The sequence below is a fragment of the Aythya marila genome (assembly GCF_965140915.1).
Source record: "Aythya marila genome assembly, chromosome: 3".
NCBI classification, from domain to species: Eukaryota; Metazoa; Chordata; class Aves; order Anseriformes; family Anatidae; genus Aythya; species Aythya marila.
This window is the reverse complement of record NC_139044.1, coordinates 61,917,491-61,934,141: the sequence shown is the minus strand read 5'-3', so window position 1 is coordinate 61,934,141 and position 16,651 is coordinate 61,917,491. Positions and strand designations below refer to the sequence as shown.

Sequence of the window (16,651 nt, the reverse complement as noted above, 5' to 3'; positions counted from 1 at the left end):
TTCTGTCTGACCAGCCAGGAGTGCTGCTCAGTGAGCCTCCCCCCACGAGGCAGCAGCTCGCTCACCTGCATCACCTTCCCATCCTTCCCTCGGTACAGGGTGTAGAGCTGGTAGGCCCGGACCTCGTGGGGAGGCGGCGGGGAGGAGCAGTGGTGTTTACTTCTGCGTTTTGGCAGGCTCTGCTGGGGCCGAGGGAGTGTCTGCTGGTCGGCCGGGGAAATGGGGTCGGAGAGTGCTGAAACCTGCAGAAAGCACGAGCCACATTTTACCTGCTGATGAGCCCCTCAGTAAACTATTCCCTGCGGGAAACCCTTTTATGAGAAATCTTGTTTGATAATTACTGCAAAAACCTGATTAAAACGCAAATCCAGCTGCATTTCTCACTTCAATCTTGTTTTTTGTCAGAAAAAAAAAAAAGCAGATTTCTGCACAAACCCAACCTATGTGACCCTCAACAGGAGAATTTCCCCACCAGAAACCAGTTTTGTCCAAAGGCTGCCTCTGCCCCGTGAGCAGGGCAGAGCTGGTGCCCTGGCTCACTGTCATGGCAGAGGGACACCCGTACTCAACAACAATCCCTTCTCTGCTGTTTTAAACCCACTGATACCTTCTCCTTTGGCTTTTTCTTTTTGCTCTTCTTCCCTTTGGGATCCGGAGAGGTGGACCGGGGCTCATCCTTCAGATCTGTTTTCCTCTGCGGCGGCTGGTCGCTGCTCTGGGTGTCGTCAGCAGCCGAGACGCTGCCCTGCGTGGAGCAGACACAGGGGGCTCAGAGGGGAGACATTAGGGAAAAGGAGTTTTCTCCCATTTCCTAGTCCTGAGCTGCTCTGCACACCCGGGTGGGCACCCGGCAGCAGAACACAACTCGCCTGCCCTGGCTGGCCCATGCAGGGAGCTGCTGCTGTCACACCCAGCAGATTGAGCCCCAGTGGCTTTTGTTCAGGCTCCCTCTGTGGCAGCAGAGGGAGTTGGTAACGCCAGGCTGTACCTTGCTCTGTACCACCTCATCCCGTGGCACCGACTGAGCTCGCCTCTCCTCCTTCAGCCTCTCCCTCTTCTTCCTCAGGCTTCTGCCGCGATTGAAGCGTGAGACCTGGAGGCAGAGGGCACTGTTACTCAGGGATGCCGTGCTCCTTACCCATACAGAAGCCGAGCAATAAAGCAGACAAGTTTTCACCTCTCATAAAAGGCAATACAGAAAGGAGAGAGCACCCTCAGACGCTGATGGGCCAAGCAGAGCAGGTATTTAAGCAACACCCAGCAGGAACGTAGGCACCTTTCATAGAAGAAGGCTAAGACTACGGCGTTGTGGCCCCTTGGGGATAACCAGTCTCAGCCCCACCTGTGTCAGGGCCAGAGTTTGCTGCCAACAGAAGACATTTGCGACATACCTGGGATGCCTTAGTGAGCAGAAGTGCAACCTCGGGGTTGTTGTGCTGTCTGGCAACCTCTAGAGGGGTCTGACCTGCCTGAGAGGAAAAAGACAACAGCATTTCCTTCAGAACACTGGAAATGGAGAATTTCTCCCCCGGAGGTTAGTACGTGCCCCGTGCAAAAGAGCAAAGTGACTAACTGCTTCCATGTACCCAGATTTAATTCAACACCCAAATATTTTCTGCCCACACTGGAGCGTCGAAGAGCCTGCACGAACACAAACTCCCAGAGGAGCTCCACGTCCTACTTACGTTGTTGACAACTGCCGTATCGGCCCCGGCCTCCAGCAGCAGCTTCACCACCTTCCTATGATTCAGGGCAGCAGCCACGTGGAGCGCCGTGTCTCCCGCCTGCAAGGCACAAAGCAGAAAGCAGCCGTGTAAAACGCGGCCTCGGGTCTCACCTGGCAGAAATCTCAGCTTCTAGTGGGGTGCTGAGAGGCCAGAAGACCTGTGCAACAACCCAGCTTCAGTGAGGCTCGCTCCACAAAAACGCAGAGCCGGGCAGAAGGGGACAGGAGGGGCAAAGAGCTACTCCGGCCTCGCTTTGAGGAATGCAAACAAGGTGCTGGTGAGGGGCTTTGATTAAGTGAAGTGACACACGGCACAGCTGGAGGCAGCCCAGCTCCCCTCCAGCCAGTGGTTACAACACCTGAGGGCAGAACGGGTTTGCCCGCTGCAAGCTTTTCTTTGCTGCACCTTTGACTCCTTGGTGTGCAGGTGGTCGTGTATCGCGTTACTCAGAAATTATCTGGTAATTAGCAGCAGCGAGATGGTCGGTTTTCTCTTCATGAGATTCCCCAGGAAAAAAAAAAAAAAAAAACAGCTTCTGGAATAGATGGAATAGAGCCAGGAGGCGGTATGGGTCCGGCACTCAAACACTGCCTGGCCCTTGTTCCTGGGTACTGAGGTGAAGACTGCTGGGATCGGGTTCAGGGGCTGGTAACGGAGCCAGCAGCTCTCCAAGGGACACTGCACCCATATATAATGCCCCCCTGTCCCCTTTGCCCTGCAAAAAAAAGCACATTTCTTTTTGTCTACATAAAATGCTAGAGGCATGTCCCATGTCCCCTCTAGGCCAGTGGAAATCTTACTGCTTGCTACTTGGATGAGGCGTGTCCACTACTAAAACCATGAGATGTGCAAATATGGAGCACCTTTGGGTAGTACTGGGGAAAAAAAAAAGATGGAAAGTGGTGCCCCCCTGTGCAAAAAGATGTTTTACTGCACTAAATCCATTCCACACAATTAGGCTGTGCTACAGGTACAGCGAGCAATCTCTTCCCTATATAACAACCATGGATGATTAATCCTAGGTTAAACTGATCATTGCTTTGAATTTAAAGCATATTTTTTCTTATTTTTCTGTATTTTTATTCCCACTACTGCAAAATGTAGGATTCCAGAGAAATTTGCACTTCTGCAGCATCTGAGCATGAGTGAGCCCTGCATCACAGTGTCCCTGCAATGGCTGTGATATCGTTACCACCCAGTGATGGAGGAGAAAATGGGCCCCATAAAATGACCAAGCCTCTCACCAGACCCCTTTGTGCACCAACACAGCTTTGCAGCGCCTCATAAATAGGAAATGTTTTAAAGAAAAGATGCAAATGTGATGGCAAAATAATAAACCACTGATGTGCCATTGCTTTAAAGCTACCCTGGGAAGCCGAGGCACTTGGCAGCACAGTGAGACACGCAGGAAAGTGGGGTTGCTGGGTGGGAACCTCTCTTTCCAACAAGAAAATCGGGTGAGGGGCGCAGAGTTGCAATGAGGTTCATGCACTGACCTGGTTCTTTTCATGGACAGAACAGAAAGCACTGAGCAGCACCCTAACGATGGGCAAGTGATTATAACGAGCAGCCACATGCAGACAGGTATCTCCTGCCTGCAAACAGAAACAAAGCTCTGAGCATGTCATTGCAGTAAGAAAGCTTGCACTCGTCATGGTGTTCAAAGATGCAATAATCCTGTTAAACCAAAAAGAGCAGCAAACGTCACACCCCCCACCCCCACCAAACAGCAATGCTGTCTTCCCTTTGGTACAAAGCTGAGCGATAGCTGGGGTAGGGGAGGGAGGGGGCACCAATTCTTCAGCCACTGATGGAAAACGATGTGATTAGAAAGCCCTGCGCTCACATTTTCGCATTACATCCGTCCTCCTGGCTCCCAAAACCCAGTGTGGTTTGGAAAATCACACACGCTGAAGAACAGATGAGGAGTGGGGCCTGAGCTGAGCTCCCAGGAGGGGCAGCACAGGGGCAGCTGGGGCTGAGCTGGGAGCTGAGCCCCCACGTTTCCATTTCAGTGTGCTTCTGCCCCGGGTTATTCAGCAGGACAAAGACATCTGGCTTCCACTTGTAGGTTTGGTTTGGTTTTGGTTTTTGCCTTTGTCATGCCAGATCCATTACAAAACAGGAGGAAAGCTGTGAAGTCACCTTGAATCTACCTCACGTGAGGAATCAGCACGCAGTATGCACGATCTGGCTGTGAGGGCAGGCCTGAAGGCTTTCACCGTGCTGGCATAAAACCCCTGTAAGATTCCCACCTTCTTGAAAGAGGAGCCCCACTGCAGAATTACACGACACTACATGCTTCGGACCCCAAAAGGCTCCTTCCAGCCCCACTCAGGAGCCGGGCGCAAGCAACGCCTCACCCAGCCCTACTGCAAGCATTCCTCTGTGCAACATGTACAACCATTTGTTAAGTGTTTGGTTTTGAATTTTTGACAAAAATCATGGTTTAAAACCTGAGTACTTCCACGAGTTAAAGCAGTATGGCCACAACAGAGGCAGACAAAAATGAACACGTGTCCTTTTCCAAACTCACATTGTTTTTGAGGTCTGCTCGGGATCCTCCAAGTAACAAAACACGAGTGCTCTGGGAATGGCTGTTCTGGCAAGCCAGGTGCAGAGGGGTGTTACCTGCCTTAGAGAAACACAGGAAAACACAGAAGTCGTATTTAGAAGTTGGACAGGAGCTTTACAAAACCAAACCTCGCAGGTCTCCCCACATGAAGATCCACCCAGGGCTGGGAAACTTGCTTCTTCCCAACATGCAGTTTTGTACTGGAAGAAATAAAATAAAATAGTAAAAAAAAACTTTGCCTGCATATTGCTTTTTTAACCCTGTGAAGCATTTTGCTGGTCTGACAAGTTTTTCTCGTACATTTGGCTTTTGCTGGCCTGAAAATGTTTTGGGTTTTGAAAATAAACTGAGAATAAACTGTGTATTCAGGGTGATTGCTGGGCAGGAGGAATACGGGTACCCAGGTGCTTTCCCCACGTGTTGTCCCATTCCTCAAATGCCACCTGACTTGCCTTTAAAATCCCTGGTGTCCTGCGTGGGCTCTGCATTTCAGTTGTTACAGAAACTCTCTTCAGTTGCATTGCTCTTTTAAATCCTGTGCTCAGGATGCCGTGCTGCAAGAAGTGTGTATGCACAAGTGTCCCCCAGGCAGTCCCAGGAGAAATTAACCAGGAGGTACAGCAAAAACACACCGAAATCCTCCCGTCCTCTGCTGCTTGGCAGGATCTGACAAATTCCTGTCCCTCTCACAAGGCAGTGAGACCCGTTCAACCAAAGCCTCAAGATGTCCAGGCATAAGCCATGGGACTGCAAGGTGCTCCTGCACACAGCTCTTAGTCTTGGCTGCCAGGAAAGCTGTCATGATTATGCCTTGTCATCGATATCACTGAAAGTTGAGAGACCAGGAAACCATTTTGGGATTAAGCAGAATTAAGCTCTTCATTTTTTCGTGAAAGCAGAAAGGGTCAAAGTGCAAGCATGCACATTTCCCTTGTTTTTCAGCAGCTCCTGAGAAAAGGCCCCGTCCATTAAAAAGCATCAAATGATCAAATGCAAAGGGAGAGGATTGTACAGGTAAGACATCAAAGGATCAGCACAGAAGGAACTCAGGCAGTACGCCAGTCATGTCTCAGATGCTAACACTGCTAAGCTATTCTGTGCATGTGCTTTTTAGGAGAGGTCGTCTCCAAACAGCTGACAGATGCTGTATTACAAGCTAAATTTTCTAACACCCTAAGGCATCCGAACATGCAGGATAACACGACTTGCCTCTTAAACACACACCTTTGTACATAAATACACATATAGAGAGACAAGCACATCCAGGGACAGGAGTTAAATGGTTCAGCAGCCTATAAAGTCAGGTACTATCGTCTGTTATGTGTAAGCATGGGAAGTGGTCTCAAGTACCTTCGGAGCAAATCGAGATGAACAACACAGGAAAAAACCTGGAAGTTGGAACAATATAAAAGAAGGAGTACACATAAAATAATATCAAAGATGATGTAACTACATACCACAAGTGACCACAATTGTACAAATATATGCATACACACACATGGAAAGACAGAGAACCATGCCAAGGCAATGCTGAGGCTTTCTTATTCAAAATCTTAAGACTTTCACCACATCTCCCTTTTCGCCTTTCTTCCCTGGCACTTTTTGTTGTAATTTACCAAAATATCATGTCATTTGCTTGAAAAATTGCTCAGAGATCCCATAAAACCATCCCAAAACCCTCTTGCCTGTAATGAAGGACACGGTGCCACCCATGCAACCTGACCAACCCACTGGCACTGTGGGCCCTAACTCAGCTCATACCATGGGCTGCTACTGCTATTTCATTCACCTTTGAATTAGTGAACTGAAGACAAGTCTCCCCACAAGTATTACAGTTAGTGTGGAATTAAAATGCCTTGCTTTGTTATTCTTTCCTCCGACGTGCTCTCGAGGTATTAAAAATACCAAAAGAAGGATAATCCATGTTCATTACAAGCTTTGGTAAGAGCCTACACTTATGTATCAGGAAGAACTTTCTCACAAAAGATACACAACTACTTTTTCCCTCTATGGCTTACATTCATTTGGCTGTTTTCCATTTTCTGAAAATGGATTCTGAATGCCACATTCCAATTAATACAACTCATATTCATTTTAAACCACACCAATCACAACAAATACACTCCATATAAATTAGAGCACTGTGGGGATTTCCACAGGACTTGCAGTGTTCCTCTGCTCTAACTGATGTATCAAAGTGCAATTGAGTTCCTCCAGCATCAGCTAGCAAAATAAGAATTTCCTCATGCCTGTGGAGGGACCATCCAAGCATAACAGATGCAAAAGAAGAGGAAAAATGTCCCACGAGGAGCCGGTCTCCAACCTCCTGAGAAATGCCATGACCAAAAGTCTCCAGCGATGAGAATCAGCCACCTTACACCAGAAATGAAAGCTCCTTCTGTATGTGTCTCACCTTGTTCTTGGCAAGCACGTTAGCTCCTGCCTTAACGAGCACTTTGGCAGACTGACTGAATCCATGCCAACAAGCTTCATGAAGAGCGGTATTCCCGTCCTGAAGAGCACACACACAAGAGGAGAAGTTTAGTGCACTGGGTCCACACACACAGTAATGTTACATTCAGACTGCAGCAGCTGCATGTGTCACCTGGTCACTTGAGAAATAAATCTTCTTTCCTTTCCTGCTAGCTAACTTTCTATTTATTTTTAGCAGATGCAGATATATCCCAGACTAAAACTTAAAGTAACTTCTACAAACACCTTAGGTACATCTTCCTTTCTATTCTTCCTATCTTCAACCTCCTGCTGTCTTCACCTTCCACTTCTTCCCCACTTATCCTTGCAAGCAGAGTATAGCCCAAAAGCTTTTGTTGGGAACATGGACTTATCTTTATTTACAAACTAAATTTACAGCCTGGGATTCTCAGCTTCTGGGATAATCGAGGGAAACTGTGCAGTGTCTTGGGTAGGGCATAGTATGGTTGTGATTTCTCCGTCAATGAGATCTTAATATTACTGGTTGGCAAAGCTGCCACCCCACAGGGCTTTGCTTTTGCCTGTTACCTTGTCTTGTCTGTCCAAAGCACAACCTTCTTGAATGAGAGTTGCAATGACATCGGTGTTCCCTACGACAGCAGCCCGGTGCAATGCTGTCTGATCACCCTGCAAAAAGAAGCACATCTTTAATCCGTATTATTGCCACCCGATTTTGACTTAATACAAACACAGTCAACACACACACACAGCACACACACAGGCTGCATCATCAACACGTGCTGTTTAAATCCAAGCTGCCTTTGAAAACAGTCCCCATAAACAACTATCATTAAAGTTTCCAAGATTAATGAAGTTAAAAAGCATCAGAGACCTATAAAACAATTATTTTCTGAAGTTTTCAACTCATCACAATTCCATACACAGCACTGAAGTCTTCTAAAAATATGGCAGTATTACAAGGCAGGGAATCTAACACATTTGGCACTACGTACCTAATAACCAACAATATCTCTAAAGGCAATTACAGGCTGTCATAATTCATCACAATGATCCTCCACTACTTACACTAACAGGATGAGGCTCTCCCATTTGGGCTCTGACTGCTCCATCAGCCCTGCTTAGGATAAGGAGCATGAGATGAGATTGGTGTCTTCAGCACCTCTGATGGATTTACCAATTAGTGCTAAGAGTGGAGGCAATTTTATGATGAGGATCACAACTGCAAGACGATCAGCTTATTTCATTCAAACAACCGAGTGATCTTAAGGTCCAAATGACTTTCCCTTCTCATGGACCTGCCACATTGCAGCAACAAGCAAGTTTCTTATATCCATTTATTTCTTTTATGGCTAAGTTTCCAAAAGAAACGATGTTGATGCGGTCGTCTCACCTGACCACCCATCTATCTCCCCTCTAACTGTTGAACTTATTTGCTGAGCTAGAGAGCCCAAGATCTCTCACCCTGCTCTGCCCATCTGGGCTATCGACATTATTTTTATGTGCATTTTTGTGAGATGGTGAGGAAAGGGGGGAAATAGGAGGATTTATGCAGCAGCATGTAGGGATGTAAGACACCGATCAATGGGAAACCAAGCTGCAGTGTCTCCTGTGCTCCCCCGACAACCTGTCGTGTTTCTTCTTTGAAGTTGCTTTGAACCTGCAGTGCTGAAGCACAGCCTGGGAGTGCAGGCACAAAGACTAGCTTCAAAGCTGCACACAGCCTTTTTAGGGGGGATGAATAAACAACAGAGTGGGAGCCCAATCTGCTTCTGCTTATTTAGACAATGTCCACTAAAAATACACAAAGGAGAGAGAGATGCAGTGTACCCTGCAGAAGAAAAATTAAAAAAAAAAAAAAAAAAAAAAAAGAATAAAATAAAGCCTTGCAGGAAGCTAGTCCTAAAGAGATATAAAGATTTGTAGTAGAGAAATTTTATCATTCGGTATTACCTGATACTAAATACTAAAACTAAAGGGATTTCCGTATTTTCTATCCCACAGCCTACAATTACTTAAATAACTGGATAATTTGAATAATCTGTTCTCAAAGGCAATTAGCAGCTGACTTAAAAATTGCTCTCAGTGGGGCTCTTTTATGCTAATGACAGCAGAACAGTTATCAATCCACAGGGGCAAAATGAGCATTGCCAACCCCAACCTCTCAGTAACCCCTGCAATGCTAACTCCCAACATCAGCAAATCATTAAATTGGCTTATTTTCATAAAGCTGACTTAAAAAACTACACTGAAGTTTGTTTTTTTTTTTCTTTTGCTATTTGTGTTTCATCTGTAGAAGTGATATATGCTTACATTTCTTCTTGCCCTACTAAGACTCCCACTGTATCTGAAGAGAGTTAAAACAAACACAAGAATAGTCCCAGGAACCTGGATTTTTAGAAAAACGCGAAGTATGGCAAAACTGACAGCACTGCAAGGTCTCTGAAGTTGTGTATTTATTCTACATTGAAAGATAACCAAAATGTTATGGAAATCTTCCAAAATATACCATCTCACATGTGCAAGTGTCAGATAGCTTCCAGTAACTATTCCTGCACAGGAATCTGCTCTCTAACAAGCCAGGGCAGAACTTAACACCCTACTGCAGAGCAATGGGTAATGTGAACGGTGCAAAGGCCATCTCACCTCCCGACCACAACCTGGAATGTAATCCATCAACCTACCCTGTCAACCTGTAATTGCTACCCCAGCAAAACTCCAGAGGACATTGCAACCAGGAGTAAAACAAGATGACATCTGCCGTGGGGACGGACGGAGCTTTGACAATGAATAGCTGCTTACCGCTTCTTTGCAGGCTGGAAAATTGATCGTGGAGATAAGACTGGGGGCAGAAATGGATTGTATGGGATTTAGTTTGTAATTAAGGATCCCCTTGCTGAGTACACCTGAAGTCAAGGCTGCTGTTGTCATTCACCCAGCCTCATGACAGTAATTGCAGTGAGGTCAAAGGACATTCAGCTTTGGGGGGTTTGCGGATATGGCAGCTACTTCTGACAGGATCTTAGTTAAATTCAGACCAAACACATCTGAAAGCACCCCCATGCTGCAGGAGCAGGTCTCCCTCAGGGCCTGCTGTGCCCAGAGCAGCCCAGCCCAGGCCTGGGCAGCTCCTCCTGAAGATGTGGGGTGGCACCGGGAGCCATGCCCAGGTTTGGTCCCGGGCAATATTCTGGTCCCCAGGCAGCCTCCTGAGCGGGTCAATGAATGGACGAGGTCCTGACCTCATTCACATACCAGGGAGTGTCCAAGAACATCTCCGGTCCTGCCTTACTGGGCTGAGGCACCTCCCAGGGAAGAGCAGGAAGATCCCAATTTTCTGGTGACGTTCCCTACAACCCCAGCCCCCAGGGCAGGGTTTGGTGGACCATTCCCTCACACCTCAGCACACATGTTGGCTGCACACCATAGAAACTGAGCCCAGAGCCCACGATTCCCTCTGTGCTGTGAGCTACTGAGCAGCCCAGGCACATCACATAACCCAGCTATAAGTAATACGGAGGGCATCACAATATTTTTAACCCATCTTCCCTGCCCACTAGTAGAGGAGCAAACCAGAAACTTGCCTTTATGGAGCCACGTATAACAGATGAGCTATATTTCTTTCAGAGTGTGCATATTCACGCAGTGCAATCACTGACTCATGTATCTTTTTATTAATTGCTAAAATAACTGCCTCTGAAAGCGTTCATCAGAGTTCTGCCTTCAGCAAAGCATTAAGGGACCAGTCTAGAGAGTCAGAGAAAAAATCCACCTGAAAGTGCACATTAACTGCCCAGACTATTATGCTGGGCACAATTTATGATCCTATTTGTAAGTGATTTACGCCTTAGGAACAGACTGCAAACCAGGAACAATGAAGAGCGATAACTCCGGTGTCACACAAATGTGACCTTGACAGAAACAACAGAAGTGAGCTTGCCTAAATGCAGACGTGGGCCTGAAGCCAAAAGGACGCTCAGGTGCTTAAGAGAGATCTGGTAGAAGTAAGGCAGCTAAGCCTACAGCAGTGCCTCTCAAATCCCCTGTGTTACTTGCCTAGCCCTGAGAGTAACTAAGACAGGGGCATTTCCACCCAAACACGGAGGACATCTCAGCACCACAAGGCACCAGCGCTGTGTTGGAACCCAAGATGGGACCCAAGGGGAACCCGAGGTGTCCCTCACACCGAGCTGTGCCACAGCCCACTGTGTATGTGTCTCCTCTCCACCTCTCAGCACGCTTGCTGGAACCAGTGCCACACAGACCCGACAAGGCCCACCACGGTTAGCATCCCCTTGGGCAGAGTATAAGGGACTGGACATCCCGAGTGCTCTACATACAGCAGAGCTATTGCATAAAAAGGCCCAGGTAGGTTTCCAGAGCCTAAAACTGTGCTCCTGACAGAGCTTAGATGCCTGCTTTCAGCAGAGAGCTGCAGGCCATGAACCCTGAAGAAAGGCACATACCTAAATCCCAACCTTCTCCACAGATTTTAGCATTACTCTTTCTTTTATCATTTTTGTGCTGGCAAGGCAAGGTGGCGTTTGCTCAGCATCCTGGTGCTTGTGATTACTCTCTAGGCTCCTCAAGTTTCTTCATTTGCTGACTAACTTAAAGCAGTGAATGCAATCACTGGGACCAGACACCAGTCTATTTCGTATCTGAAGTTCACTCCAAGGACAAGAAAATAACACGATCAAGAGTTTCGGGTACCTCTTAGTACTTCTCACAGCCATCCTGCCGCTGTCACGGTATAGGACTATCACAGAGGTATTGGAGTCTCTAATCCCAAAGACTCTAACCCCCAAATTTATTGAGATCTAGTTTACACTGGCTTGTAATACATGTTACTTTTTCCTTTCTATGTTTTAAAAGATGTTATAACCACTGTAGTTTGTTTTCCTACACACTAATTTTTTCTCCAGAGCCTCCATCAGTTCCATGGTTTCCTTTAAAGCCCCTTCCAGTGTCATGCTTTGCCTCCTCACTGGCTTTTCACATTTGCAGAAATTGCCAAACTGTCTTAATACTGAACTGCACCAAAATCAACAGCAAAAATTCATGCCTTCAATCCCTGATACAAAGCGCTGGATGGCACTTGCGAAGTCTCATACTTTGAAATCAAATCACTGAATGCATAGTAGAAAGTTCTCGAAAAACATTCAAAAGTGAAAATATAATCAAGTGTAAAATACTCCGAAGAACATCTTAAGCATATTTGAATATTCTGAAGCCTTTGAACACAAAGGCAACTGGATGTGCCCTAGTGCTTCTCAATGCCAGCGTCCTCCTCCTTTGCTGAAGAAAGTCATTCGTCACAAATACACAGTGAGCAGAATTTCACTCTGAACAATAAATGATGATGCATGGCCAGCAGAAGTGATCAAGGCATGAAAAATAAACGGGAATGAACGAAATTACAGCTTAAATGACACTAAACGGGACTTAAATGGGAGCATAAGAATAAGCCACCTTGCATATTTACATTCAACTAGAAATGATTTTGACCTCTGGATTATTGTTCCATTTGAAATTAATTTTCTGCTTCTTAAGGTGGAACTTCCAGAAGAGAAATTTCAGGGCCTTTTCAGGGTTTTAAAGTTTATGTTTTTTTTTCCCCTGTTAGATTTTCAGAAAGCACATACAGGGCAGGAAACTACGCGGAGCACCCAGCACAAAGCTCGCCATGCAGTCATGCACCTCCAAGAGCTGTCATGCCAGGCTGCCAGTCCAAGATTTTGCAGCATGCAGCCATGGGAGAAGAGAAGCTCAAGGCAGGATCGACGCACAAGATTTCTAACCTCCTTCTCTCTCTCTGATCTTCTAGGTTCCTTCCTAGCCTTTCTCTTCTGGTTTTTCTTATCTTTCTCTTCCTTGATTTCCTTCACCGGGACAACTTTCTCCTTGACTATTTCTGAGGTGTGTGCTGTATGAATACTCATTGACCAGTCAGAGATTGCATTGGGATCCCAGTAAGAGTTTTCAGGATTGGCAGGGAGGAGGAAAGAATTAGCTCCCGGGGTTGCGTACTCTACAGAGCTGGACTCCACCGGTTGAAATTCATAATAATCCCACTCCAGGCCACTGGAGGTCATTCTTCAACTAATTCTCACGGCTCTTGCCGTGTTCTAAAGAATATATCTGTAGAACATGAAGTTAGTGTTTGAATCTCTCCAAAACATTTAGCAGTTTTTAAGTTTCTGCTTATCATGTAGCAGATGAAAAGTTAGTATTGCATTTATTGGCTACAGTCAACTCCAAAATAAAATGTTGAGTTCTCTTGTTATTTAAAAAAAATAAAATATGCATATTTTTTAGAACCTGAAGACTTCTTTCTGTTATCATAATTCTGCAGACAAAAATCAAGTAATTTAATTTTCAATAAAATACGATACTCCCCACTCTCATGAGCAATTTAATCTGTGAACCTAAATCAGTATTCCTGAAATGAAATGCAATGATGTTAATCAACACTTGATGCTAAAGTGCCTTCACTGCCAAATAAGCACAGGATAAGAGTGACTGAAGGCATAATCAATAGATTGCAATTAAAAAAGAATATGAACATTTCTGTATGGCATAAATAAAGTGTAAAAATGAATTATACAAGGAGAAAACATAAATAGAGAACCTTCTTGAAGACCTACGTAAAAGGAAAGCAGAAATATTTTAGTTAATACCTGTCACAAGCAAAAATCCTCACGTGGAGTTTAGCCTTCCACCTACTCCTTCAAGTCAAATCCAGACCCACCCCTCCTGAGGTTCTCCTTAGCCCAAACCAGATGACTACTACTAAATACAGAGCCAAAATCAAACTGTGCTTTTAAGAAACAGGCTCTGTAAATCAAGCATGCACCTGTTCTGTTCAGGTCAGTCACCACATCAAGAAGAGGTATCCAGTTGTTGTGAACAAAGCCCCGGAGAAGCTTGCCAGGCAAGTGAAATAAGGCCTTTTATGAGCTGGGTATTTCTGCAGTGCAAGACTCCTCGCTAAATCAAAATACTGCTAAACACCGACCTACTCTTCTTCCATTATGGCTAATGAATCACGTTTACACATAAGTAGTCTAGATTTTATGACTGGAGGATTAAAAAAAAAAAAAAAAACACTTACTCAAAAAGCAGCTTTCACAGAAACCCAATTTGAGCAAATCAGTGGAAGCTCTTGCAGTCTTACTTGCAGTTCTCGGGAACACTGACTGTACTAGTAAAGTGCCTGCAATTTTGTCTTAAATATCTGATGAATCATTTCTGCTTTTAAGCATTTTTGCATTTTTGTCTAAAAACATATTCAGGATATACATGATTAAACTGATATCGCCATTACACTTGCAAATCTGCTCCTTTTTACAGAAGGGCAAAGCAAAAGCATAAAGAGTGCAAGAAGGAAATTTTCCTCCTAGAAAAACAAGTTCCCCAGTAGAAAGTCGACTGCACTAATACCACAGTTGTACAGGTGTGCACTTGCCTGACTGCTTGCACCTCATGGGGATGCAGCTGCTCATGTGGAGAAGGAAACCAGTTTTCCAGTTTCTACAGATATTTAAGATCCTTTGCATGCAAACAAATGCCTAAATGGCTTTTCAAAAGGCACCTAGACATCTTCTTTGTCCTTATAATAGTCATACGGGTGCCTCTACTAGCAACCTTTGGGCCTCCAGGTCCCATAAGAATCTTACTTACTAGAGAGGGAAACAAAGCAACCATTCCTCAAATTTGTGCCAGTGTGCCATCAGAAGTTAGCAACGAATTGAAGGGAAGTCATAACTATTCAACTGCTGTTGCACATTTCAGCTTACATTTTTGTTCATAAGTGAAGTAACTACATTTGTGTTCCTTGTTATTCCAACGTGCCTTAAAGCCTGATGCAAGATCAGAAATTTTTATGGAAAGCCAGGAAGTTAATGGAAAACGAGGAAGTTCCAACAACCTACATAGTTGACCGAATGAAAACAAGCCACCTTTTACTAACCTCGAAGCTGTTTGCATCGTGCTGATGCTTACCACCCAGCAGCCTGACAGATGCGACCTCCCCGCATCAACCACGGCAGCCAACAGGATCACTTCTTGGCAATTCCCACTGCAGTTGCCCGATATGCTGTGCCATGCACCTACACAAAAGCATCTCCCACTTCAGGCAAAACGGATCACATCCTCCACCTGACGTCCTCCAGCGGTGTAACGAGCACAGGGTAACGAGCTCTAATTTACTTTCTGTACCCAAGGGCAGCCAACGGCTCTCATTGCTACTCACACCAGCCCTGCACAATCACAGCTCGCACAAAGCTCCGCAGCTGGAGCGTAAGGACTGAGCAACTCGTCGAGAAACACCACGTTTTACTTTGTCTCTCATGCAAATTTGGCATCTCCAAATTAGAGGCTGCATCTCCAAATTAGAAAAAAACAGAGACAGATTTTGCTTTCTTTTAATCCTGCATCAAAGAAGCGAAGACCTATGCTTATTTGCAAATTACTGATGGAACAACAGCCCTTTTCCCTCCACCCCAAACAGGGAAGCTGTATCTACTTACATCATCCTGAATATCCAGGTCACAACCTGCTTTCAACAAAATCTGGACAACATGGAGGTGACCCTTGTGGGCAGCAAGATGCAGGGGGGTCCGGCCATGCTATGAATGAGAAGAAAATAAAAAATAATTTAAGGTGAGTTTTTATGCATAATAGTTTACCAGAATTTTATCTTTTCCTCCTTCTTCTGTATATACCCCTCTCTTTGAAGTCCGCAGTAGCAGCAGTTGACATACTTTAGTGTACAAAAGGCTTTCCCTTATTTTGTATATGCATAAAACTCCTCCTCCCCGTTCTGCAACATTTCAGTTTATCCCGATGGTAATCTACAAAGGGGATATTCTACCTATGTAAGGATCATCCTTACAAACTCGGAGCCAGCTTTGTGTCCATGCCTGGAGAGAATCCTTGACCTTTTTATTTCTGTCCCTCTGGAGCACAGATTTGTCAGCCACTTCCAACTCCGCTCAGTACAACAAAGTTGCTAAAACAGGCAAAATCAAATATTGTGTTGGGTAGCATTTTTGCAAAACACACAAGAACTTTTGGACTGTTTTGTACAACAGGTGCTGTCCCCTTAAAATGAATGGAAGATTTGTAAGTCCCTCCAGGTGACGATGTGTATGACAACCAACCTCATTTTGCCAACAATCTGTCAGGTGTTTTTAGACAACACTTGTAAACATTACCGAGCTCTAGCCCATATAAAAAGAGTATAAAATATTCACAAGAAAATCAATCTATAATGTAACCAAGATCAGTTATTAATGAGCAGAAGGACAGAAATGCTTTAATTAGAGAGATGGATAAATGATGTATGGTTTTAGAAGAAAAAAAAAAAGATTGAAATTTGACAGTAAAATCAAATTAATAGAAAAAGTAAATTGCCAACAAATATCTTACAAAAATCTAAGTGAAATGACATGGGGAAAACAATATTTACATATAACCGTGCTCCATTTGATCATCCCGTGGCACAATTTACAGTGAAGCATTTCAGGAAAAGGGCAATAGGCTGCTTCTCCTATAAGGGGCACAAGAATCTACATTAAAAGAGGCTCAAAGAGTGAAGAGGTTGGACAACAGAGGAAAAGTAGAACAAGTGATTCCCTGAAAATCTAACCCATATAACCTCAAAAAGAAAACTCACAAGGGGAGGGCCAAGAATTAACTTCTGCTCTAAGAAGCATGTGTATATACATATATATGTATACATACACATGTCTCCCCAGTATAGACCTCAAAGCATCGCCTTATGAACTGTTAAACAGGAACAAACCTAAAAACGTTGATTGAAAATTTTATTTAATCACAAAGAAGGAAACAGGGTTCCTGTCTTTTTTAAGATGCCAAATTATCTTCACAGTGT

The 16,651-nt window shown here is 44.8% G+C and overlaps 1 protein-coding gene across 6 annotated transcripts in view; it reads right to left on the bottom strand.

The window, feature by feature from the left end:
• The window catches only part of ANKRD6 (ankyrin repeat domain 6), a 41,529-nt gene that overhangs the window by 7,561 nt on the left and 17,317 nt on the right, over window positions 1–16,651 (bottom strand). For 3 of the 6 annotated variants that reach the window (XM_082756489.1, XM_082756488.1, XM_082756490.1), the window contains 10 exons: window positions 15,285–15,383; window positions 7,324–7,422; window positions 6,716–6,814; window positions 4,264–4,362; window positions 3,224–3,322; window positions 1,686–1,784; window positions 1,392–1,496; window positions 989–1,093; window positions 608–745; window positions 66–242 (listed from right to left, as the gene is read on the bottom strand). In XM_082756489.1, coding sequence (XP_082612615.1) covers window positions 66–242; window positions 608–745; window positions 989–1,093; window positions 1,392–1,496; window positions 1,686–1,784; window positions 3,224–3,322; window positions 4,264–4,362; window positions 6,716–6,814; window positions 7,324–7,422; window positions 15,285–15,383 — 1,119 coding nt within the window. The remainder of the gene's footprint in view (window positions 1–65; window positions 243–607; window positions 746–988; window positions 1,094–1,391; window positions 1,497–1,685; window positions 1,785–3,223; window positions 3,323–4,263; window positions 4,363–6,715; window positions 6,815–7,323; window positions 7,423–15,284; window positions 15,384–16,651) is intronic. The other 3 variants (XM_082756491.1, XM_082756492.1, XM_082756493.1) reach the window with 2 other exon arrangements.